This window comes from Teleopsis dalmanni, chromosome X, assembly GCF_002237135.1.
Source record: "Teleopsis dalmanni isolate 2A chromosome X, ASM223713v2, whole genome shotgun sequence".
NCBI classification, from domain to species: Eukaryota; Metazoa; Arthropoda; class Insecta; order Diptera; family Diopsidae; genus Teleopsis; species Teleopsis dalmanni.
In genome coordinates this window covers 66098696-66125923 of record NC_051848.1, presented here as the reverse complement: position 1 = coordinate 66125923, position 27228 = coordinate 66098696, and the positions used below count along the sequence as shown (strand labels likewise).

At 33.8% G+C, this 27228-nt stretch overlaps 1 protein-coding gene across 2 annotated transcripts in view; it reads right to left on the bottom strand.

Moving 5' to 3' along the window:
* Positions 1–1666: 1666 nt before the first annotated feature.
* Positions 1667–27228, bottom strand: part of LOC119688075 (sodium-driven chloride bicarbonate exchanger) — an 85346-nt gene continuing 59784 nt past the window's right edge. For both annotated transcript variants that reach the window (XM_038102710.1, XM_038102711.1), the window contains 2 exons: positions 7612–7814; positions 1667–2045 (listed from right to left, as the gene is read on the bottom strand). In XM_038102710.1, coding sequence (XP_037958638.1) covers positions 1943–2045; positions 7612–7814 — 306 coding nt within the window. In that variant the 3' untranslated portion in view covers positions 1667–1942. The remainder of the gene's footprint in view (positions 2046–7611; positions 7815–27228) is intronic.

Sequence of the window (27228 nt, the reverse complement as noted above, 5' to 3'; positions counted from 1 at the left end):
CATTGGTAACCTTTGGTCATATGCACTGCTGTTTCTTCATGATGTAGAATGCCGCATTGTACTCATCTGGCTTCGCAAACTATCGCCGTGTTTTTTAGTACACCTTCAATTGTGGATTGAAACTGGGCACCACTATGCTCGGGTTTATGTTTAGGTTTCAGTATCAACTAATTTTTTGTCGTTTTTACATTTTCACCAAGTGGTTTTTATACTTCGTCACCTTTTAATTTCTTAAATATATCAGCATATGAAATATATGTTGCTGCAGATATGATCAGCGCATCTTGTTTAGGTCGAATTTTGTGCCTCTGCTTCGATTTTTTTTTCTTCGGTTTTACTTTGTCCACGTTATCTGTTGTTCTTTTGCATCGATATTAGTTTCTTCTTTTCGTTTCGCTGCAGTAGTGACAACTGGTTTTGTTGTTTCTATTGTCAAGTTTACTTATCCACCGTCAATGTTTAGTTAGAGTTCTAGTTCTTCTTTTAAGCTTGCTTTTTTACTTTGACTACCATCGTATTGCTGATTTCCTCTTTGTAGTTTTTTCCAATATTAATACTTTATACCATTTCCATGCTAAATATTATATGTCCCACCTTGCAACCGCTGTCTTTGCAGGTACATGCGGTTTCTGTTGTCTCATGGTCATGGATGTAAACAAGGAGGTCATTAGAGGGTTGACTTTGGTCCTTATGGGGTCCAGGTTTTAGATGGAACTAATAGGGGGCTCTCTCAAACCAAACCTACAAGGTCGCTAACAAGACGACTATGTGCATTAAACACTCTGTGAGACTGGCTAATTCTTCATGAATGAGTCCGCGTATTCACCTGAGAGCTGTTTTTGCAAGATTTCAATCCGCATACTCAGGTAAAAGAGATCCGAAGTGGAATACTCTCATTTTGAGAAGAAAAATAAATAAATAGTAATATATTTAGCTGAAGAGCACACTGCGATACTTTTTATGTCACAAATCTATGATGCTTAAGGGTCGTGGCTACAGAAAAGCTGATCATGCAACAAAACCACACAAAAATGTTGATGGTCTCGCTATATTACAAATAAAAACTGACGAACAGGTTAACAGACTTCGAAAATTTTTACTCGTAATTGTTACCACATATATACTTGTCTGATTAAATAAGATTTCTGCAAAAGTTTGCGTAAGTAAATATAGATCGTCATATAATAAAGTGTGGTAATATATATGGCAGTATTAGTTATAATATATGTTGGAGTATGTAACAGAATTACACTATGTATTTCTTAACATAAAACGTAAATAAAACACCATAATTCTCAAAGTAAGGCCATCATGCCCACTCTTCTTCTAAAAAGCCGCCAAAGAGTTGTAGTGTCATGTTGCATTTGTATTAAAATTTATAACGTTTTCGAAAAAAATTAATAGATGAGAAATTTTTTTGAACAACTGCAAACTCAAAAGACTTAGGTTTAAAATTACTTTACTACAACGTAGAGGGAAGAACCACATATAAGATTCTAAATTAGTTTTTCTAAAAATTTTGATCATAGACTCTATTGTGGAACCCCGTTATTGTGACTTTAATAATAAAAATATTTGAAACAAAAGTGATCAGTAGTAACAGGATTAATATATATTTATTATTTATATATATATATATATATATTTTAAAAACAACAATTTTATATACACCAAACATACATTTTAACTTAGAAATAAAAATACTTCATAATAAATTGCACTGAATTTGGTATTTTGTACATTTAATTGGCACTTTAAAACAAGTAATTATCTAAATGTAGGCTAAGTTTGTACCAACAATTTTTATTATAAACCTTATGCTTCTAGACATATAGATTAACAAATAAGTTAAGATTTAAGTTCTACATGCAAATGTGTAAAGGAAAGATACAAACTTCTAATAAAAATTAAAAATGCAATATTTGTATTGTAAAAAAAAAATTTATATCATTGATTCGAATAGCTGTTTTTGTTGTTGTGATACCACTGTATGAATGACTTGCACCTCACCGTCATATTCGCTTCGACATATTAAATGCTTTGTTCTAAAAAAAGAAATTCGAAAAAAAATTAAAGGAATAATTTCATTAAATTTTTTGACGTATTTAAAATATTTTACTATTTTTTCAAATAACTGTTTTAATTATAAAACACAAAAATATGTGCTTTTAACAGTTTGGAGACATATTTCATAATTTTTTTGCTTCTTTAGCATACAGCTACTGGTTGGTATATATAGATTGCATGAGCGGTGTAGCATATCAAAAAACTACATGGCACAATTTAAATTATAATGAAATATAAATTGAAATTTTTCTAGTTTCGCTATGACGTAAAATATGCTAGTAATTAGCATCAGAATGTTCAATCGTGACACCTCTAGAACCATATGACACTCTCTTGATCATTGAACACAACGTCAGATTTAGCTCTTCTTAATTGATGCAGATTATAGCTTAAGTAGTCCAAAACTGACTGAGGATAAAACGTTTTTGCGGGTAAGATATGCATGCTGCTTAATTACTTAAATTGTCATACTAAACCGTTATAGAGTTTTGGCTTGACACAGCGTGTCTCTCCAGGTACATCTGCTGCGTGCATGCCTTTTTCAGTCTCTTAGATCAAAGGTAATATCTCTCTTAACTTGATTACTCCACCCGAGATATGGTCTACCTCTATGTTGTCTTCCTCCAATTATCGCTTTAAATAGCTTCTTCACTAAAGCGTCTTCATACATTTTTACGACATGGTGAAACCACCGAAGCTAATGTATGTTACTTCGTTGAATAATATCAATGGCTATTACAATATTATAAAATATTATAATAATAATATTTATACTAATGTCCAAACTCGTACAGCTTGTGATTTACATCCCAATTGTCTATTGAGCTCAAAATATCGTCTATAGACAGTGGTGACTCTTTGATATCGATTCTCTTGACTGACATCGATGTTTTGACAAATTCCTTGACAAATTCGCAAGTATAGAAGCCAGACGATAGCTTGGCGTTTGACCGACGCTTTTTTCTACCAGTACCCGACATATACTTCGTTTTATCGTCATTCATCCCTAGTTGTAACGTGTAGTTGTAGTAGTTGTAACATGACGCTTGGTGGCCTAATAATGTCAGTATCATCAGCGAAAACAAGAATCTGGACACAATTATAGAATATGGTGCCGTTACAATGAGCACATATTTTGCACATGATTACTTGATGAAATTGAAGCCTAGTATGATATCAAAAGCTTTAGTGAAACTCCATCCAAACTTGACAGAGCTACGAGTACTGCCCAACATCATTTTTAACATTATTGTATTAACATTGAAGAGACACCAAGCTCAGATATTGCGGGGTAAACAAGATCCCTTTCGAAAGCTGCTTTAAAATCGAAGAATAGATATGGCGTGTATCCATGTTGTTTTCGAGGGGTTTTTCCAGGAGGCCAGGTAGAGAGTCGCGCTAATAATAAGGCCCAATCAGTTAGTTAATATGTATAATCTAATAATCTATAACACAGTACAGTTGATAGGACCTGTTACGCCACAGGAATCAGGCTGATCCCGCTGTAGTTGGCGCAAATCGTCAGGTAGTCTTTTTTTAAAGTAGGACAGAGAAAACTAAGGTTTAATCATTCGGCACACTTTAATCCAATCATATTCTACAGATAAGCTGATGCATGCTCTCTATCAGTATGTCGGCACTGACGTTGAACAATTTCGTTCTTTCTCTTGTGTCCTAAACTCACGATATTGTTTGCGTACGATTCGCATAGTTACTGTTTGTAGAGTTCTCGTATAGTCTAGTACCAATATCATATACACCTACATAAGAGAAAACATACAGCACTGAGTAGTAAATAAGCGAATCAGCCAATTATTTGGGGCTTAGTCGATTCTAATCGAGTCTCGTCTCGTAGTTGCTCATAGTTACTAATTAAAAATGAATCAGTTGAAATTCGACAACCTAACCTTAACATTACGGTTCTAGCCCCCTGCGGAATAAGAGCTAGAATATTCTTGCGGTAATATTAGGATTTCTGTCGTAAGAGGCGACTAAAATCCCGTCAGGCATCGGAAGGTGTGGTTTAAAAGGTCACAGAAACTTTGAGAAGCTCCTGAGCTGAGCCGAGTAGGTGCCTGCTCTAAGTAGGCGTCCACCATCTCGGAATGGTAACGAGGGATATTTAAGTGCACAGAGAGAGGTTAAAAAGCCCTGCACTATCAAAGTATACAAGCGTGTACGTCGTCGTAAGAGCATGCAATAATGATTATGAGTTCAGGGTTCAAACATCCATCAGAATCGAGCCTAGTACGATCCTGTTGTTACCTGAGTATATAAGGGTGACATCTCATAGAATTGGCTTTTAGGTGAATATCACATTTTCCTCCGTTTTTAAAACTTGGAAAGTTTCAAAGTACGTTGATGAGACATCATCGCCGTTAAGATGGTGGTATGGATTCAGTTGAGAGTAGTCCTGCTCTGCGTGAAATCCTTGCCCTGAATATAATCTCCCATAAGGAATTGTTTCAACCCTGTATGGCCTCCCTGCTTTGCATAAATAATCATGGGGACCGTTATGAGTGATCAGACAATCGAATATCCATAGCGGTGAGGAGTTTGAAATCTGCAACTTGGATAGGCTTATAACGAAAAAAGAAGTGAAAGTTCAGCAATAACCGTAACTTTATATGTTTATGTATAAATAATATATATTTCTATATGCATTTATCTAGTCTGTACATTAGCCCATTAAACCTCCAAATCTGAAGTAGACCGTTACGCCGAGGATGTTTGGCTGGTGTGTATCCAGTCGTAAGGAATTCAGTAAGGAATTCAGGATACCGGGCGCTGTCCTGATTTAACTAATGCCTTCCTAAAGCATGGGGCTCTGCATTGGGTGACAGTTTTTTCCATTTTCTTAAACATTTGCATATGGAACAAAATTTTAAAATAACTAACAATTTAATTACAGAGTCCACGATGGTGATACGTCTAATGCTAACACCCAGAGCATGGTGAACACAGGTGACGGTAACAAAGCGACCAGAAAGAAGGCGGAATACTTCACAGGGAGATAGAAAGAGAGAGAGCTCTCCACAAAGCTTCCCTGCCAGCAGAAGGAGAAAGTGACTGACCCAGTACCAGCAAAAGGTGCACATCTAACAACACATCTCCAGAAGAAGTACAACGCCTTCAGCCCAAGAAGCCAAGCAACTAGCTCCATTAAAAACCAACCGAAGACGACTCCATCTTACAGGGACATTGTCAATGCTTGCAATATGGCTATTGCCTATAAGAAATATTCGGAGCTTAATCTCACTGGTGATCAAATGAAGTTGATAAAATCGAAGCTCCAGGAAGAAATTGATACACTTCCTAAACACGATATTGTTTACGGATTCATTACAAGTCTTAACAGAGAGGATGGCTATCATTAGTATGCTGCAATGGTGAAACGAGGAATTGGCCGACCAATTGTGTCTCAAAGCTTAAACTACTCCCGGATGTTACTCTCAAAATTTTTCAGGGCGGAGAGATGCCCAAAACATATGTATGTATCACTTTCATTTCCCCCTCCCCTGTGCTATCACCGGACATTTTGCTGACTCACCTGGAAAAACAAAATAGTGGCATATGCACGTCATCGTGTAGGATTCTCAGAACTCAAAACGACAAGAATGGTGGGGAAACCATCACGATCTAGGTTGATGAGAAATCCAATAATTGGATAGTCGGTCAGGCAGGGCAGCTCTACCTGAACTTCACTCAAATTCACGTATGGGTAAAGGGAGAGTCCAGGGTATCTAAAAAACTGGAGATAAAAAGACCACTAACGACCTTTTCCATGCAAAAGACCGCATCCAAATGATAAGCCCAGTACCTCAAAAGCACAAGCAGATAGGCCAAGTGATATAGTAAAGCTTACAAGGGACAACACTTGAACCGATGTCGGTTCCAGCACTTCCAAGCAGCATGATGGTACACCGGTCACTAGAGTAAAAGATCAGAAGCAAGGGTCAATGAAAACAGCTTCGAAATCTCCTCGACAGGAAACACCTACTCATGGGATAAAATTGCTTAAGTGGATGCGGAACGGAAAGGGACGAAATAAATAAAAATGATGAGGTGCCTGCAGGTTAATCTTCAACACGCCAAAGCTGCTACGTTGTTGTTGATACAGCGACTCATATCTGAAAAGATTGACCTGACCTTTATCCAGGAGCCATTTGTATATGAGAACTAGATAAAGGGACTGAAAGGTAAGTTACTGTACGGCTATGCCAGCCATGGTCTACCTGGAGCTTGTATTTTGGTAAGGGATTAATGTTTTCATTATTCTACAGCAAACCAATAAGGATCAGGTAGCAGCATTTATTTCTGTGGACACCACAGTAAGTAAGACAGAGCTCATTGTTTGCTCATCTTACCTATCTGGAGACTCTGAACATCATAGCTATATGGTGTAGAGAAGTAGGGTTAAATGTAATTTTAAAAAAAACAAGTCTGGTTGTCTTCTTCAAGAAAAGAAAAACAATGCTTTCTAATAACCCATCCCTGAATGAAGAAGAGCTATCAGCTGTTAGCCAGGTAAAGTACCTGGAAATGATTCTGGATGAGAAATTGACGTGGAATTCTCATGTAGACAACGTAACCAAAGAGCCGGAGAAGAATTATAGACCAGTAGAAACCTCATTAGTAAACACTAGGGGCTAAATCCTAAACTGAGCCTCTGGATGTACACATCTACTGCTAAGCCAATTGGTATCTACGGATCATCCATCTGGTACAAGAAAGCTCAGCAGAAGACTGTGATAGACAAGCTACGTAAGCTGCAGAGATTAGCCTGTCAGGTGTATTAGGCTGAAGTACACGCAATTGCACTATGTCTAAGGAAATATAAAGGGAAACCTGTCACAGGAAAAAACATATATATTTTCTCTGACAGTAAATCAGCACTCCTTGCACTACGCTCACCTCGAGTAACCTCAAAACTAGTGTGAGAATGCCTTCAATTTCTCAAAGACTTTACTAAAAGGAACAGGTATTACTAGAAACGATAGCTGCAGACTTTGTTATGAAAAAAAGAAAATACCAGAATATATTCTGTGTCACTGTGATAGTCTCGCCAGACTCAGACTTCGGTACTTATCCACTGCCTATCCACTTATAACGGAATTAGGCAACATTTCTCCAAAGGACATAATGGCGTTCTTCACTGCTTCTCGTCTATGGAACTAAAGTGGGTATGTCACAATAATCCTTAAAGGATACAGTAACTTGATGACAAGTAACTTGATGAACCATCTTAAAACTTAACCTAATCTACAGTAAGAATTACGCTCCAGAATTTCATGAAGAAAGTGGACCAAAAAATATCTGGTACCAATATCAGTAAAAAAATAAAGGCATAAAACATAGAGAAAGCGCAACTGAAGCTAAATATGGAAATGAAACGAACGCATGCATGGGTAGATGCTGGCCTGCAAATAAAATAAACAGATCAAATACATTTAATTGAACTCATTGAAATATTTACAAACTGAAATTGAAGATATTTCATAAGATATATTTATTTAAAATAAAATAACAGACAATATAACTTACGGATTACTCCCACTGATTTCTCGTACTTTTGCTGTGACTGGTATAATAAGCTGCTCCATAATTGCTCCATCTTTATTGACATGTTGAAACATTTTGGATCGGTTAGGTGCTTGTTCTGATGACTTGGTTTCTTGCCTTAGTGGAATATGAATTATTGTTGGTATTGGTTCTTTTCCATCATTATATCCAGAACTTGAACGTGGCTGGTAAAAGTAATTTTATAATAATGTCATTCTTTTATAAATATTAACTTTATTGGAATTTTTTAAATTCAATTTTGAACATAAGTCAACTTAATTCCATAACATCATTTGATTATAAATTCCAATACTAATAAATTTTAGTATATATGAGTAAAATAGGTAATGTTATTTGCATGGGTTTGAAAAGATTTGAAACTCATATGATTAAATAATTGTGAGTTCCATATGATTATGAATATATAGTTAGCTTTTTGATCAGAACCGGATGCTTTTAAAGAAAATAGTTTTTTTTAATAATTATGAAAGACATTTCACCAAATACCTAAAACAAGGAAATTGAATTTGTCAAGATGATCTTATGATAAAAGTAAAAGTTTTGAAATAATGATATAGATGTTCATGGATTCAAATATATTAACACATCTATATTCTAAATGAATATTATTTTTTAACCACCTGGACTATTTTTAATACAATATTAGATAGATGGTTCCGTGGTAGACAGATGGCTTCAAAACGGTGGAAGGGGTGGGCCGGGAGTATATGGGATTAAATAAAAAGAGGAAATATTTGCGGGTATGAGTTAAGAAAACTCAATTTTTCAGGCCGAAGTACACGCTATTGAACTATGTCCAAGGTAATATAAAGAAAAAACATTTTCTATGATAGTAATTCAGTATTTTTAGTACTAGGCTCACCTCGAATAATCTTAAAACTAGTGTGGGAATGCTTTTAACTTGTCAAAGACCTTACTGAAAGGAACAGGATTCACTTAATATGGATCCCAAGACACAGCGGATTTAAGGGAAACAAGAAAGCAGATGAACTAGCCAGAAAAGGGGCGGCCTTATATCTTATTGGGACACAACCATTTTGTGGTCCTTCATGAGGCTTTTTTAAACTTAAAATTAATGAATGACTGGAAAGAGCAGCTCAGACTGATTGGGATAATATAACTGCTTGCAGACAAGCTAAAGAATCCATGCCACTGAACATTGTGGAGTTAAAAAGCGTCTATTGAACTTCGGTATTACTGGAGACGATAGCTGCAGACGTTGTTTTTTTAAAAAAAGAACACATTCTGAGCCACTGTGATAGTTTCGCAAGTCTCAGATTTCGGTACTTATCCATTTTTAACGGAAAACGATAACATTATCTCTCCAAAGGACATAACATTTTTAACTGCTACGAGCCTATGTCACTAAAGACGGTTTGTCAGAATAATCTTCAACGGATGCAATGACGTGGTGAAAAGTTCTCAAGCCGTTTTACAATCTAATTTAATGGTGAATTTAAAATGTTGTTTTTTCCGAGTTTTAAAATGCTCCAAAGTTGTGCAACAAATATTGTTCTTTTGTTAATATATGCAGTTTAATTCATTAGAGCTGTTAATAACAGCACTTCCTTCGTTTTCTTAAGATAATTTTGTCGTTATCTACTGGCATCTTGTGAAATATATTCACAAGCATACGCATACTTAATTTTCATTAAACAATTCGTTTCGTTTTGCACCAATCTTTAATTTTGAGCGACGATACAGCTGTTTCTGAAACAAAAAAAAAGATAAAATTTTAAAACGTTTTCGGTAGAAATGGAAAATTCATCTACGTACATTCAATTGTACCAGATAGTCTGCAGCATATCTCTTAATCATCACCTTTAGATTTGTGGTCTTGTAATTGTTTCTCTTCTAAACAGACGCTTATTTATTTATTTGTTTCTGTTGTGTTTTATTGTCAGTTGCGAAACACAGTAAAAATTTTTCATTATTAAAAAATAAATTATATATTATATATATATTTTTTTTTACTCTAGTATCTCTTCACTGTTAATGATATTTAATTTATTTATTTAAAAAATAAAGTGTCAAATGTTGTACAAATATGCATATTACATACATACATATATATTATAGTTGCTAATGGCAATCAAATCAAAATGTGATTTACACAATTTTTTTTATGTGAAAAGTTTTTCACAATTTCTTTCAAACAGATGACTAGTCTGATATATAATATATAATATACTTGTTGCTGAATCTTTTTTTTTTATCAAAAAAATCCACAAAAAACATCCGCATATCAAAATAAAGAAGCTACTATTATTATGATTGCAATTTCCATTTTGATTCGCCATGAATAAACTTTATTGACTTCTGTCTGCTAACCTATCTGCTCTTTTAATTGATACATTTCGATTCCATCTACTGGTGTATACTGAGGCAAAAATCTTCTTTACTATAATGAGACAAGTTAATACCGCGGTCGGAATTATTCATATATTTTTGTTTTTGACACATTGCCACCAAGCGGAGCGCCGAAAACAGGGATTCAGAGCGTTAGCAATAAACAATGTGTACACGGCCACGTTTAAATTCAATGAACTCACGACTATTAGTTGGTCTTAATGAAGTAAAGTCATTATAATAATTACTTTGTTAGAGTAAACGATATTTTTTCTCATTAAAAAAAAAATATCTTTATTGCACATCAAACTGATGTGAAATAATAATTTTAACACGTGTAATTTAAAGGTCACATCTTTTAAAAGTCATGTGAATTTTATATAGCTAGGCTTCTGTATTTGTTTTAAAGCAAAAATGCCAGTAAACTATTTAAAAAACTAGAATTTCATGTATTCTTTCATAAAATATAGATAGTGTTAAAAAACCAAGGAGTATATGGTGTTTTAGTTCAATTATAAAATTATCTGATCTATGACCAACTGCCAACCCATTGTACACTGAGGAAAATCGACAAAGCTAATTTTTTAGCGAATCTAAAACAAGCTGCAATCAAAAATGTGTGTATATAGATAAGCATCATTATTTTCTCAAAGTCTTGAGGTTATTTCGTAAGAAAAAACAAACAAAATTTCCCAACACCAATTATTTAAGTAGTTAAGTCAAATACCAACAATGACTATTTGTTTATATTTTTTTAAAATATTATTTTTGATTGTACTGAAACAATAATAGGTGAAAACTTACTTATAAAGATAATTATAAAAATATTATGAAAACCACAATAATACCTGTCGACTAAACGCTAGTACCATGTTTCTACTGTCTCGTTTAGGTGGTTTTGCTTATAAAGACCGCTAATGAGGATAATTTATATAAATCAGGTCATTCTCAAAAAATCAGCTCATTTAAAGCGAAAAATTTCGAATACAACCCTTAAAAATAAAATTTTCACAAGCGAAATTACCAAAATTTAAAATACAATATGTGTCGCCTTCATAAACATTTGGTAAAGGATTTCTGCTTAGTGCGTCCACGTGTTCCATTCGTTTCGCACTTTTATGTTCTATTTTTATATCAAATCTTGTATACGTAACCACCACCTGGCTATTCTTGGAATTAGCTAGCGTTTTTGCATCGTTGTTTTTAAAGCACTGCAGTCTGTCACCACCGTGATAGGTTTACCGTATACGTAATAACGCTATCTCTCCAGTGTTTCGATGACAGCTAATGTTTCCAGCTCGTAGCTGTGGAGCTTTTGTTCATCTCTCGTTATAGATCTGCTATAGTATACGACCGGTTTCCATTCGTCCTTCTCATTTTGTAACAGCAAGCCTGCTAACCCAATGGAGCTTGCATCAGTATGTACTTGATGCTCGGTATCCGATCGATAAGCAGTCATATCTGACTTCTTTGTTAATATTGATTTCAGTTTATTGAATGATTTTTCTTGCTCGTTACACCACTCAAAGTTTACGCCTTTATGTAAAACTTGTCGTAATGGTTTACTCACGATCGCATAGCCTGGAACAAATTTCCTAAAGTAATCGTTTGGGTTTGGGGCCTTGCAAAGTTTTCGACTGTTAAAATTTTTGCTGTACCAGGGCTAATGTTGTCTGAAGTCAATTTATGACCCAGGAATTCGATATCTCGATTCAGAAATATGCATTTTTTTATATTTAGTGCGAATTTCGCCTCACGTAGTGCGTTAAATACTCTTTGTAATTTGCTAAACATTTCGTCTGCCGTATTTTCGCCTACGCCAATGTCGTCCATAAAATCCACCATATCGCCAGGATGAGTCATTTCTTTGACATTGGCTACCCAGGAAACCCGCCGGAGCATTCTTGAGTCGTTATAAATGCAGTATACTTTCTGCTTTCTTCTGCTATTGGTATTTGATAATACCCTGAGTTAAGATCAAGGGTTGTGAAGTAAGTATATTGTAGTCATTCTTCGCTTCTTGTAGTCGTTCTTCGATACTTGGGGTGGGAAATATTTCTTTGATTGTGTTTTTGTTGATACGTCAATAATCAATGCATAATCGATCTTCGCCATTCTTTTTCTTGACCAAAACAATAGGACTGGCAAACGTAGATTCTGGATGATACCGTTTTCCATAAGGTCATTCACCATTGCTGTCACCACCGACCGTTTTGGTGCTGGTACCCGGTACGGCTTTTGTACAATTGGTTGATAGGCTGTTAATGTAATTTACATTTTCGTTTCTATTTCACTCAAGCTGGTGGCGAATACGTCTCTATTACTATTAATGAGATTGCTCAAGTCTCGTCGTATTACATCGCTATCGCAGTTGATTTCGTTCATTAATATAGGATCCCGGGTAGTTATTCTTACCATTATGTGTCTTGGCGTTTTCTCTAAAGTAAACGTATCGCCCTGAATTTGTACCACTACATCGTCTGACACACTACATCGATTGTAAGCATTTTATCGTCTACTACATAAAAATATATTTGTTGGCTGATGCTATTGACAGCAAGTTAAGCCTAACCCTTTCAGTTAGTCGCACCTCTCCACCGCCGAAACCTGAAATGTTTATAGAACTCAACTAAACTTGTCCATTAATAGGTCTCAATACTGTTTTCCGCACAAGACTGCACTGGCTACCTGTGTCAAGTAGTGCTGTACATTGTCTACCATTGATGTCTAATTCTCTTATAAATTCGTTGGTGCGTTCAACTCGACACACACTCAAGTCCCCACAGTGAATACCCTGACCTTTCGGGTGAACTCTTCCGCAATCGATACACCGTTGTCTACGTTGTGGCTTTGAACAGTCGCGCGAAAAATGCCGCGCTTCACCGCAATTGAAGCAACCTCTTTTCTTTTTGGGCATTACGCTAGAATTTATTATCGGATTTGACGATGAATTTACCAAAACTCTTTTGTTCGTTCCGCGTTGCATATTGTGTAAAAAGTCCTCAATACATTCGCGAAAATCTTTTAAATTGCTAAACCGTAACGGTGCGATCGCCGCTTGCAATTTAGTGTCGTTTAGTCCATTGCGAGTATATTGTATAATGATACTGTCACTTATCTTGTATCGTCGACCAAGTGCCGCAATTCGAAAACAATGGTCTATATTGTCTTTATTAACATTACGTACCGCTTGACTCAATTCAAAATTAATGTCAGTTTTGTCACATTTTATATAAAATTCTGCACGCAACTTATTCGAAAAACTGTTCCACTCGCTATTGAATTCTGGTAGAGAATTCAGCCTCCTTTTAACTTTTCATAAACGGCTAGCAATTGTTGTTTTTCATTCCATTGGTATGCATTAAGAGATCTTTCGACACGGTTGATAAATTACCTGATCGTAAGACCGTTTCTATCTGTTGGATCGAACACGGGTATCGTTTCGCTGGTATTTTTTACAGACCCATGTTGTGGTAGATCGTTAGCCACTGTAGTTAGATGAAATTGCCGTCTTCTGATTTTCGCTTTTTTCACTCACGTTTTCCATAGGTTTACTTCATGTCACGTTTTCTATGCAAGTTGTTGAATCATTCGTTCTATATTATCTATACGTGAATTTATAGAACTTACACCTACCGGCTCGCGGATTTCGTCTGTTTTGAGGTGCTCCGTCAAACGCAATACCAACTGCGCTTGGTGTGTTGTAATGGTGTAATTTTCTCTTAAATCTTTTACATGTAGAAATTTTAAGTTCAATGTTTACAATGTGTTCTTTTTACTTAATAAATAAAAAACGCTATGCATCCTGCCATTTCGCAAAGTCAACCCCACATGGTTGCATTTACGTGTATTTATTTTTGTGTTCTTTACAAATGTAAACGAACAATAGTTGAGCTGTACTGAAAAAGGCACTGAAAAAGAAAATCTATATTTTTATTAATTGAATATGCAATTGATATATAAAATGTATATAAATTATTTATTATATCAATTATGTATTTAATTTTTTTGAGTGATATATTTAGTAAGTGAAGTTTTTAAAATTTTATCAGATGCATAAATGAGCTCATTATAATGTGAATGTTCACTCATTAATATAAATGAGCAAGAATATTGAAAAAATATCAACATGAGGGTGAGGCCTGACCTGAATGATGCAGCTGAAGCTAGAGATGAGGCTGTCAAATCTTATAGCCAAAGATGAAAACACTGCAAATAAATGTTATGAACAGAATGTGTGGCTGTAGCTGTCACTGCTAATAAAGTTGTAGTTGGGACTCCTCCCTTTTTCATTCTGATTCCCTTTTTGGGACACTCAACTCCACTTGACTCATGAAAAATGAATTCTGAGAAAGAAAGTCGGAAGCTTACACATGAGTCGGTAGTTTTTTGGATGCTTCTGATTGTGCTGTGTTTGGTAGTGGTGCGTTGGACAAGCACAGTCTAATAATAGTGGTTGTGACAACGAAGCTGAATGGTTTGAATGTGTTTCATTGTTTGCGGAGAACGCAAGATTAATAGAGCAGATTGAGGCGTTCTCCAATGATTGGTGTTCACGCCGAGATCCCCATGGCAGAAATCTGGAGTAGTACCAGATGAAGTTTAAGGAGAAGATGACCTCGGAGACCATAAATACCCGTCTGGATGTTGGACGCTGCTACATCAAGTGGCTCAGCTTCCGTACTTCAGTTCCGTATTGGGATGATGCAGAGTTTCGAATGTCTGTCTTCATTGTGATTAGCTTGGGCACTAGACTCAAACACTAATGGGTCTGCCGTTTTTGCAGTAAAACTGTCAAGGTGCTTTTTCTGTTATGTATGAACTTGGTGTGATAATACATGAGACAGGCAGCAGCATTGATTTGTGTGGGAATCGAATGTGGTTGATGGTGGCAGAAGGGGACTGTCTGCTACAATGTAGGTCTTCTTGGACATCAGCTGTAAAGTTGCTGTAAATTTTGTAAATGTGAACCATTATTCGTTCGTGTTATTGAATGAGAGTGTATGTGTCCTTGGAAGGAGCTGCAGTGTTTACTGCAGATGGAGTGAAGCATTAGAGCCTTACTGGGACTTTCTGGATACGGTACTGCTACTGGCTACTAGTACTCCTATTATGCTTGGTTTGGATGGGAATGCATCCTCTTCCATTTGGTTCAGTAAGATCGCGAGATCTTTGTTTTGACTTTGGCACCACTGTCGGGGTGAGGTGGTGAGGCGAACCCTTGTGGAGTGCGGTTGTGGTCGAACGAGCTCAGGTCAAAGAGGAGGGTGCTAAGACGCTTGAAGAGGACACCTAACTAAGTTAAAATCAGCTTTCAGATGTTGTTCGAAAAAGTTTAAGACTCTGATTGTTTAGACTAAGGAGGATAAATGGAGGAACTTTGTGAATGAAAATAGACTCAACATCTGGGGTAAACTCTATAAGATTGCTAGAAGAATGGATGACGACAGGATGTAGGCGCTATTCAAGTGGGTTACAGTATGTTAACTACGTGGAGGGAGTGCATTGATGACTGAGTTTTTTCATTAGAGCGGAATCGTTATCGCCTCATGCTTATGATGCGATAGGCATCATAAGGCTTTAGGCAGGCATAAGTTGGAGATAATATTTTTGTGTCTGAGATCTAAGCGGTCACCTGGGTTGGATGGAATAACTGGAGAGATATATAAAAAGCTATTCTTGACAACCTAAAGGCACTGTTTGGGAAATGCTTGAGAGTGGGATATTTTACCACTGAGTAAAAAATGTTGAAGTGATTGTGCTTTTGAAGTCCCCTAATAGGATAACGAGCAATCCTAGGTCTTATAGGGGTATCAACCTTCTTGTTGTACTTGGTAAAATGATGAAAAGGGTAATAATAAATAGGCCTTAGGAGAGTTTGAATGTAGGAATATCGACCAAGCTGTTTAGTTTTAGGAAAGGTGTGAGTATTTGTGATACGTGGAGGTATACTTAAAAAAGTTATGTGAGAAGTTCTTGGAAGTATGTGCTATGTTTATAGGTTTTAAAGGTGCATTAGGCTATTTGTTTTGGTTTGGTGTGCTAGAAAAATTGCGTGAATCGGGTTGCCGAGGGATGCCTTTATGAAGAAGCTACTTTGCTGGAAGGCGAGCTTGTGTTGTAGGTAAGAATGTGAAAGTAGTGATGGGTGTTGTGTATGGATCTCCGTAGGATTCTGTTGCTGGTCCATATATATGGAACCTAGTGATAGATACAGTTTTGTGTAGATTGGAAGCATATGAGTATTGTTGTGCATATGTTTATCCTGGTTGAAGGTCAGTCGCAGATGAAGATCGAAATTATAAGTGTGGAGTGTATGAGTTGTTAAGAATTAAGAAAATGTACATTGTATTGTAGGTTTTATAGTGATTGTGTTAGTTTTTCTATATTAAGATGCATTGTATTGTGGCCTTTATGTGTATAGGCTCTGAAGTGTGTTTTTTTGGTTATGAGAAATAAAAAGCGTAAATAAAGTTGAGTCTATTGTCTTAGTCTTTATGTTCAATTTCAAGTGATAAAAAGGAATTGCAACTAAAACTTTAAGAGAAAAGGTTCGTAAGATAACGTGACTATACACTCGTATTATGAATGGGTGAAGTGCTGAGGTTGGAGTGGACGTAGCCTTCTATAAGACGGTTACTATGCTCTTTAAGGGAAAATTGTTCTCGAATAGGCACCCATGTAGGAATGTTGCCCTGTGCATTGCGACGCAAAGAAAATACTTGGGTATAACCATAGTTGAAAGAATGTGTTTTATTCCTCACTTGGTTCGGGTGAAGGAGCAACTGACAGATTTGGAAGGACAGGTACGCAGAGTAATTAGGCAGGAACAGAGTCTGAGTAGACGGGTTGTGCGTATCATACATAACGGTGCGTTTGCGCAACATATGGGGCGTCTTTATGGTGCGAAGAAGTCAAATCTCATGGCCTTAGGAAGGTGCTTTCTTATCAGCATTATTTCATTAGGTTGTTTGCCGATTTGCCATACAGTCTTCACAGATGCTTTCCAGGTATTACTGGGGGTTCCCCCTCTTGACTTGGAACGTTGCGATTGCTTTGAAGCTAAAGGTGGGATTGAAATTTTCGGAGGCTGATTAGCTGAGTGATATCAATGTAGAGATGTCAAACAAGTCCCAGATTGCGATGTTACTGAATGAATGTGACATCTAGTTGGCAAGCTATAGGAAATAAATGCGAACACGTACTTATTAATATATCTGAGGTGTTAATTTCGTTAGGAATAGACCAAACTTTAGTTTCGGCTTGAGTCATGGCTATCTCCTAACGGACCATAAGTCCGTTAATGCATTTTTATATAAAGGAACATTAGTTGACTCCTCGGACTGATGTATGTTCTTTGTGAGCGTCTTTTGTATGAGAATGTAAGAGACTTGGATGTGATGGGTGTTAGGAGAACAGCAGATGGGTATATTGTTAGTACGGTACTTGTAGCATGTGCAGTATTTAACCGTCGTCGTGCCTTGGTAGGCCAACTGAGGCAGCAGGTGTGAGTAGGTTCATGTTTGCACTTATGAGTGCATTGTGTATTTAGATGGTAGATTTCAGCTCTGTAGCTCCCCTATCTTCTGCTTGTAATCCGTCCGTGTTTATTTGCTGTCCGTCCGTTGTGGGTACTTTCCCGATGCTGTTTAGAGTATTACTGGTAGAAAATGAATTTTGCTTACGATACCCGATCAGAGGGGAAAATGTGGTAGCACGAGGGACAGGGCCCGCAGCTTTGACTGTCTTGACAATTGAGCTTGAGTTCTTAAAGGGAGTGTCGTGGTAATTGTGCTTAAAACTCAAACTAATGCGAGTGGAATGATTGTATTCATTTACAATCATTTAATGTGGAGCTGCATTTTCCAACCGGGTGCTATAACCCAAAGATCAGCAGAGACGTTGAATATGCCTCGCTTCTCATCAAGGAGGAAGTTATGCCCAAACACATAACTTCAACTGGTACCAGCTGAATTCCTCGGAGTTTCAATGAGATGTTTATCGGCGCAATATACCGATACGTGGGTGAAAAACACTGTACTGTTGAACCTGCTCGGCCGGTTCTGGACATTAATGACTCATGCATGCATCTGAGAGCAATTATAATGATTTATACTCTTCTCATATGATATTCATAAACACCGACACTCGACACAAAAATTATGCAGATGATTTATAATTTCCAAGTAAAACAATCATAACTTAATGCACGCATAATATTTGGGAATACCAACAGAATACTTGTATTTATATTGCTAATAGCTACAACACACACTAAACAGCAACACACATAAAGAATAAAAATATAGATAAATAATTTGCTTAGCAAACAATAGCGCTTACACAAAATATTTACGAATACCAAAACGGTTTGAATCGAAAATCATTCATTTTCGATGAGTACATTCACTCGAGTACATGCTATGATTCATGTGTCATTTAACATATATTAGGTTCACATATAAATCATTTATAATTTATTATATTGTAATTAAATATAATATTTAATCATAACAAACATTAATATTTTATCTGTTATATATGTGTATCAATTTTGGAAAAAAAATTCACAAAAATTGCATATACAGCATGTTGAATTAACGAAGAAAGTAAGAAAAATTTGATAAAATAGTTTGTTTACATATGGAATAAATAGAAATACGAAAATAAAATAGAGAAAAAAAGTTAAAAATTTTGCGTACGGACGATTTAGGTAATGTTTCTTTTGGATTGTTTAGATTAAAGAGATTACTGCACGGTCATCATATGTAGTGTCCAGATTAATAAGTGGCGACATCCATTAAATAACAATTAAACTTTATGTACAGCAGTGATCCTGCCGGTAAATTGTTTGCAGGATACTGAACATTGAAATATCGTAATATTGTAACACAGTATTTAAATATGTAATGGAAAAATAGGACATGAGAGAAATTTACTGGTACGATAGGACGAGCCTATAATGACTGTAGCGACACTAAATTCTTAAAACTTCCGCGTTAAAGCATATAATGAAATGCATGGAAGCTTGACGAGTATTTCGTCACAATCTCTTAATGTTTGGTACACATAAGAAATATAATTAAACATATATATTTCAACATGATAACGATCCGTAATATAGTGTTTGTGTAAAAATGGATCATCTGCCAGTGTAAACAGCTGAAACACCAGTTCAATGTTTTATCAAAATTAAAATTTTGTAGTGAGGTTACCAAATCAATTCTTTTTACGCTTTTATATTTGTTTAATGAATTGTTTTTCATTGGAACACAAAAGTATCTACAATGAAGTTCACTTTCTATAAGAATAATTTCAACGTCTGACTTAATAACTTTAATAAATGATGTTGAGAGGCTTTCAAATATGAAAATTAAGATTGTATAGATTATTTTCATATTCGACTTTTATTTCAAATATGCAGAACAATTTTTTTTTAATGTGATCATTATATTCTCTATAATTTATATAACGAAAAATCTCATTAAGATAATCCATAATTTTTTCTTTCAGAGTTGTAAAAAAATAGCATTAAGTCTGGTTAAAACAATTTAACATCACTTTTAAAATACGTTAAATACTTTTTTTGACATATGTTCTTTGTTGTGTTGTGCATAATATGAATATAATATGAATTCAAATAAAAAAAAACAAAATGAATATTTGAAGAGTAATGCTAAACATTTTCAATTTATATAATTAAATTAATTCATTTATTTATGAATTTGATTTTATTATTAAATGAGATGCTCATAAGATTTTAACGGCTGACTGGAATTTTATACATTATTTCCAGTGAACATTCACAATAGACTGATTTTTGAATGTGGCTGCACTTCAACTTAAGACTTAAACATTTGTTGGGAGTAAAACCTAACTCTGAAGATTTTAAGAGCATTGTTGTAGCATATAATTTTTTCATTCGTGAGTTGCAAGTATTTTTTACCAACTCTGAGAGAAAAAATTACGATTAATATTATATATTATATATATGGTGTGCCATATAATTATGTTGCCCATAACATTCTGGTATTATGTGAATGTAATTCATAAGTTTTTTAAAATTGCAATTTTCAACAATCATTATTAATTCGATTGAAATATATTCGAGATTTCAACAAAATATCAAATATAAATATTTAACAAAGTTACAATGTGTAAAATTTTTTTTCAATCTGTCGTATACAAATATTACAAAAACGGCAACACTAACCCATCACGCATACATCCTTTACTAGGCGTTTACACTTGCTTGACTTTGGCAAGATTTTTATGTAAAAATACGCATTATTTTCGAATTTTATCTCAGAACAAAAGTTTGTATAGGTTATATCATGTTTTCACTGCAGTTTTGACAATTTATGTTAATTAAATTAAGATTTAGTCGTTTCCATTGGCAAAAGTTGATTTATGCATGTGAAAGAGTTTTTCTGCAGGGTTTGAATTGCTGTGACTATTTTCAAGTAATTATTTTTGACTACGAAAATAAAATAAGTAAAATGCAAATACAACAACAAAAACGCAAAATATTTTCATTAACTATGCTTACGACTCTACACGATTGTACGCAGCTGCGTGCATACACATTCAAATTGTGTGCAATTTTGTTGTTGCATTTGCATTTTGTTTATTTTATTTTCGTAGTCAAAAATAATTGCTTGAAAATAGTCACAGCAATTCAAACCCTGCAGAAAAACTCTTTCACATGCATAAATCAACTTTTGCCAATGGAAACGACTCAATCTTAATTTAATTAACATAAGTTGTTATATCTCCAGTGAAAACAAACCTGCAATTCAAACCCTGCTTTAGTGTGTCAGAAGGTTCGGTGAAAGTTATAGGAGAGGTTATATTTGCTTAATTTCAGTTCATGTCCACCTCAAATGAATAATTTATTGTTAAATAACACATGATATCGTATAATGATATGAAATGTGCATTTGTTATGTAAAGTCATTTATATACATATATATATCAACTATATATTATATTTATAAAAACAAACACTTTAAAAAATTCTTACCACTTATTTGAGTTGTTTGTTTTTTATTTATATACATTTTGTTTCATGTGTCAAATATGTCAAATGTCCATAATTTTCATTTTGGAAATCATATTTTGCAATGTTGTTTCGACATTTTTGGTGCAGTTTCTCTTGACTTATTTTTAACTAAGGTTAAAAGCACGAAAGCTCTTTGTATGGTTAATCAAATGTCAATAATGACCTTAGTAAAGAGATTTTTCGAAAAAGTAATAAACTGCAACAACAAAAATTCTTTTATATTATTTTAATTAATTGAATAACGACCTTAATTAATTCGTTAAATTGCCTTAACGAAGGCAGTCGGAACACACTATTAGTGAAAAAATAAAAGAGTGTATGCAAAAATCTTGCTGAAGTCAAGCCAGTGTAAATGCTAGGCTAGATAAACACATTCAAATTTTGGAGATTTATCTAGGGTTTTAATTGTTTAGTAAATATGTATTTCTTGATAATGATACGTTACGAATCTTAATTATCTATTTCGCATAAGTGCAGTGTGTGTAAAAAGTATCCAGAATTTAAAATTTGAAAAAAATGATGCCACCATAATTTGTTCGCGATCTGTTATCCAGTTTCTTTACATCAGCTGTTTTTGTGTAATTTGCATTTAAGTATTCCAAGATAAAACAAAACTACCTATGCATAGTACTCACCTGACACGGTTCCACATAATTTTTATTAGTTCTCGAAGCTGGAATTGCCTCTGCGTAGAATACAGTTTATAAGGAATGATTGAATGAGTGTGGCAAGCGCTGGTATAGTTAAGTTGCACTCTATAGGATGTATTTTGTAAGCGACAAATAAACTCTGATTGATTGAAAATTTAGTTATTGTTTTATTTAACGAATTCGGATACTTTTTACACAAAATATATGTAACGAATTTTAGCTCCAGTTGTACTAATGCATATTGAACATTTACAATAATATATACGAAATTAATTCTAAAAATTATAGCATGCTATAGCAAGTATAATAGCAATAAGATTAAATAGCAAACATGGTTTTTTAAAAAGTTATATCAAACATTTTATTATATTGTATATTAATTATAACATTTTTCAACTTCCTCATAATGAATATACTTTAAAGTTGTCGTATATAAATGTCGTTTCAGTTCTTTGTAAAGGAGAAACGAATTTATTAATTTGGCTTTTTGTATTAATGCATCTACTGCGACTGCAACTTAATACCTACAATTTAAGTGGCTGTCCAAACATTCTTAACTTCTTACAATTCTATAACACTAGCTCAGTTATTGCAATTAATCGCAATAACATATTATTCGTGGTTACTGGTAATCGGAATCAAAACAGCACAATTATTTTCTAACTATTTCAATAAAGAGAATGTCGCTTCGAAACATTCTAATGTGGCAACCATGTATAAATGTATTGTAAAAACAAACAAAAAAGAAAAAAAAACTATGAATGCTAAACATATTCGAAAGCAAAAAATAAATACAACCACAAAACGTATTTCAAAAATGTTATATATAAAATAAAATAATTTTTAATAGATAATTTTAATAGAAATAATTCTTGTGATGGTTTTTGTATCTTTTCGTTTTTTCGCGGTTCGCTAATTGAGTTGTAGTGTAGTGTAGTTGAGTGGTGAAGTGAACTCTAGATTTTAAGTGTTTAATTATTGCTAATTGAGCTACGGTAATTGTAAAGTGTAAACATAGTATCACACACAAAGTTGTTTCGAATTTAACATTGCTTCTGGTTAAAGTGATCACACAATTTAAAGTAAAATACAATCAATATAAAAATTTTAAAATTTTCTAATAAATTTATTTTATTTATTCAGTTTTTTTTGTTTTAAATGCTGTTTTGATGGTTTTAAATATGTCACAAATGCTTATAAAATAATTGTATATATATAATACTGACACAAACTTTATCTACATATTTTAGCAATATGTTCAAAAATAATTGCTTTAATTACATAAACGTATACAAATTTAACAAGTGAGAACGTTGAGTTACTTTAATATTTTATTTATTATATATAATTATATAAATCTATTAAATGCTTGCTTAATATACTTTTTAATAGTAAGATAACAGTTTCAATAGATTAAAATATAAACAACAAATTCCAATATTCTACTATTAAATATTTTGCTAAAATACAATTATTATTGATAAAATAACTATATGAAAAATTTTTGATAATTATAGGTAAAGTAAGATTGTTATAATGTAATCATATGATCCAATATTTTTTCGCATTTTATAAACAAATGCGTGATTGAAACATTCACAAATGTTATTTATTTTATAAATTAAATATTAATGACAAGGTACAATTTACTAAAAGGACTACTTTGATTTCAAATAAAAGCATTAGCCTACGCAGTTTATTAAAATAAGTCCATTATATAAGAATTTTTTCGACATGGCGATAATAAAAAGCTTGCTAATTTTTTTCATTGCTATATACTAAATTTATAATTATATATCTAGATAATAGACGATTATGTTTAAATGAAAGTTTTTGACAATTGCACTAAAATTTTCTTTTTGTTCCAATTGGTAGATATCAATGATAGTCAGTGCTAATAAAACTCGCTTTATAAAACAGAACACGTTTAATCATTAGAGATTTCATGAAATCTTCTTTTGAATAATCTCACTATCAAACAAAAACTGATTATTGTATTAAAATAGTCAACATTTAGTTCTTATCTTATTACTACTAATGATCATCAAATTGGGTATCTTGATTCAATTGCTGTACTCAGCTGCCTGTAATCACAAAACCCCTAAGTTTTGCAATTGATATATGATATTTAAGAAGAGAGGGTGTAAGAGGTAAAACTGCATGGGTCGTGTTTTCATTATGTAATTTTATTGAATACTGCTATGGTTATACTTTTAGGAAAGGGTTATCGCTCCATATGCTCTCCATCGATTACGCCCCTGATTGTAATACCATAAGATTTATTATTTTTAAACATAAAGAGATGTGCACTAATAGGATATGAGTTTGTATTTTAATCGAAATTTTCATATGTTTGAGTGTAAAATTGGATTTATTGGAAAGAAAGAAAAAAGTTGGCTTCAGGCGAATATCCAGAATCCATAAATAGTTTTTTTTTTCTTTTTTCTACTGAATTTGCTTTTGAACTCAAATTTTAATGACTTTCAATTTGTTACCATGAGATTACACTTCAATCTTACTCTATAAAACGAAAAACGGCATGGAAACGGATAAAGGTGGTTTTCAAATGTGAACAAGAAAGATCTTCTTAATCTATAAATATTTCTGATCAATTTCCTATACGTCATTTGAATTTAAAATACGTAAATAAGCACCTAGAAAAATTGCAAATAACTTTCCAAAAAGACAATTCGGAAGAGAAAGAAATGACAATTGGTATTATTCCTGATACAGACGGTGAATTTGAAAATATTTCGCGTATAGCTATAAATAAAGGTCTCAACTAAACAAGATTTAACAATATTTAAGCTCCATTAATAAACAACTAATTTGATAAAAATATTACCACAGTCTTTATGACATCCGATTATATACAAATTGCAAAGATGTAGGTAGGTAAGTTGGAGTGGCAGTCTTGTATCCACAAGCCTACTTGACCTCAAATAATGACCCATTGTGGTACCACAGGATAATAGAGTTGGTATGAACATAAACTAAAATATTAGTATACGATCAATCACGAAAAAGGTAATGACTCCCCCATAAGGTATAATAAAAGCAATCTGACAGTTCTATAAATTTAACTAAGCCCGTAATATTACAGGGTGACAGCTTGGCCAGGTCGATAAGAATAGGATTGGTTCGATAACGGCTGTGTAGAGCCTGTGTAAAGGATGTTTCGATGTTTGAGACCCCAACTGGGACCTATAGTTATTGTACAGCAATAAGCAGCACATGTAGCTTCACTGACTCTTTCAGCAAATATTGGATAAAACCTATGGATATGTCCCCGATGAAACGACAGTAATGTCATCAGCATAAGCTATAATGCTGCATCCAGATTGCAGCATTCTGTGGATATATTCCACAGCAGTGGTGAGGGATCCCCATCTTCTGGTGTTCTCCAACAACCTGATCTGTAGGATTGAACATTTTCGATATCGGAGGTGATATTCATAGTTTTAAGAAGTACTTCTACAAATTTCAACAACCTGTCATCAAGATTTCGATTTGAAAAGGATTTTATGACACCATTAGGGCAGAAATTATTGAAGGCGAATTCGATATCAAGGAAAATGACAAGTGTATATTCTCTAAAGTGGATGGATTGATCAACCTGCGAATTGAGAGCATAGAGCGCTCTGTCGACAGAATTGCCTGTAGTGTATGCATGCTGCGATGCAGTGAAAATTGCTAAATTTATGGTGTACCTCATGTGGAGGTCAAAAACTTTCAGTACATTTAGAATGAAGGATCGCTTCAGTAGAATATTACTGAAGCGATTCTCCAGTAGCTAGGGATGTACAGCAGTGTGAGATAACTATTGTATATGTTAAGAAGTCAGGGAAGGATGTATGCATCATGTTGAATATCAGAGGAAATAGTGCCGTCCGGACCTAGAGATTTACAATGCTAAAAATTGTATATTAGGCCCCATTTATAATAGGAAAAAATTAAGAATATAAGTCGAAATTATGATTGTAGAATTATATGGAAGTTATAGTTTGGGAGAATTTTACATAGCTATAACATGCTTATTAACGTATTTAATTCTTCTGTCATCCTTGTCTCCCAATGGAGCATAGGACCACCGTATTTAATAGTATACAAATACAAGCTTTTATTAAGTCCTTTTAAAACTCAAACTCCGAATCCCTTCCTTATCACCTATGGGTTTGAGGATGTAAGAACAGGTGCATGGTAAGGTATATCGATTTAAATCTGAAAAAATCGATACTCATATAAACATAGGCGCATAATTATATGTACGTAAAAAGCGAGTAATGCTTGTCATATTAACAACTAGACCTACAAGCAAAGTCCATTTCTTGTGCGAACGTGAGAGTCTGGCGCGATGAAACTAGACATATGGTTCGGGCTAGGCTAAATACCTAACCCATTAAAAAACAATTCAGTTATGAATGTGGAACGAAAACCTCGGATTGAAAACGTGAATAGTTTATGGACTCGGAACATAACAAAGTCTAATAATTTGAAAATACGCATAAAACAAGACCTGACAGATATCAATAACACCAAGTGGAAGATAAAAGCCAAAAATAGAGTAGAATGGAGGAATGTTGTAAAACAAGCTTAGGTTCTACATGGACTGTATAGCAATGGATGATGATGATGAATATCCAGTCGCGAACAAAGAGGGTCAATCAAGCAAAAACGTAAGATAAATTTATGAAATTCTTATTGATATTCCACATTGATGTTGCGAATTAGTACCCAGTGACTTAATTAGAGTGAGGATGGATAAAGTAGACTTAATAAAAGACCTTGTTTTCTCTGAAGTGATCAAAAAACGTATTCATAGTACCTACGATTTATGTAAGGTACTGGAGAAGGGACACGGGTATCAAAAAAAGAAAACATAATAAATGTGATAATTACTGTTTAAATCAATTGATAATGAATTGAACATATGTATATATGTATATGTTAATCTATTATGGTTTTTCTAATTAAATAAAATAATAGTCAGTTTCATGTATTTATTTATTCAAAATTCTTTATTAAAAATAATATCTTTTTATACAAAATTAATATTAATAATTAATAACTTAAAAAACTGAAAACAAATTAAAAAAGAAATAATAAGTGTATTATTTTTGAAAATAAATTATTTTTGAAAAAATAAAATTTAGTAAATGAATAGTGTGGTATACTTAAATTACAGGCAAAAATATTTTGTATATATACATATCAGGGAACTGCAACGAGTCATAATTTTAACAGTCAGAGTACACTCATAAGTAATCATATATAAAAGCGTATAAATGTTTTTCTTATACACTATTTACCTATGTTCATTTACATTTGCTATAGAAATGATTCATAAGTATATTCGTTACCGAATGTCGGTGCTAAGTGCTAAGAGTAGCATAAATGGCAAATGATTCAATAATCATAGGATATACTCGGGTGAGTATGAATGTACTCATTGAAAATGAATAATTCGCGCATTTGTAGCATTCGTAAAAATTGTGTGTGAGCGTAGTTATTTGCTAA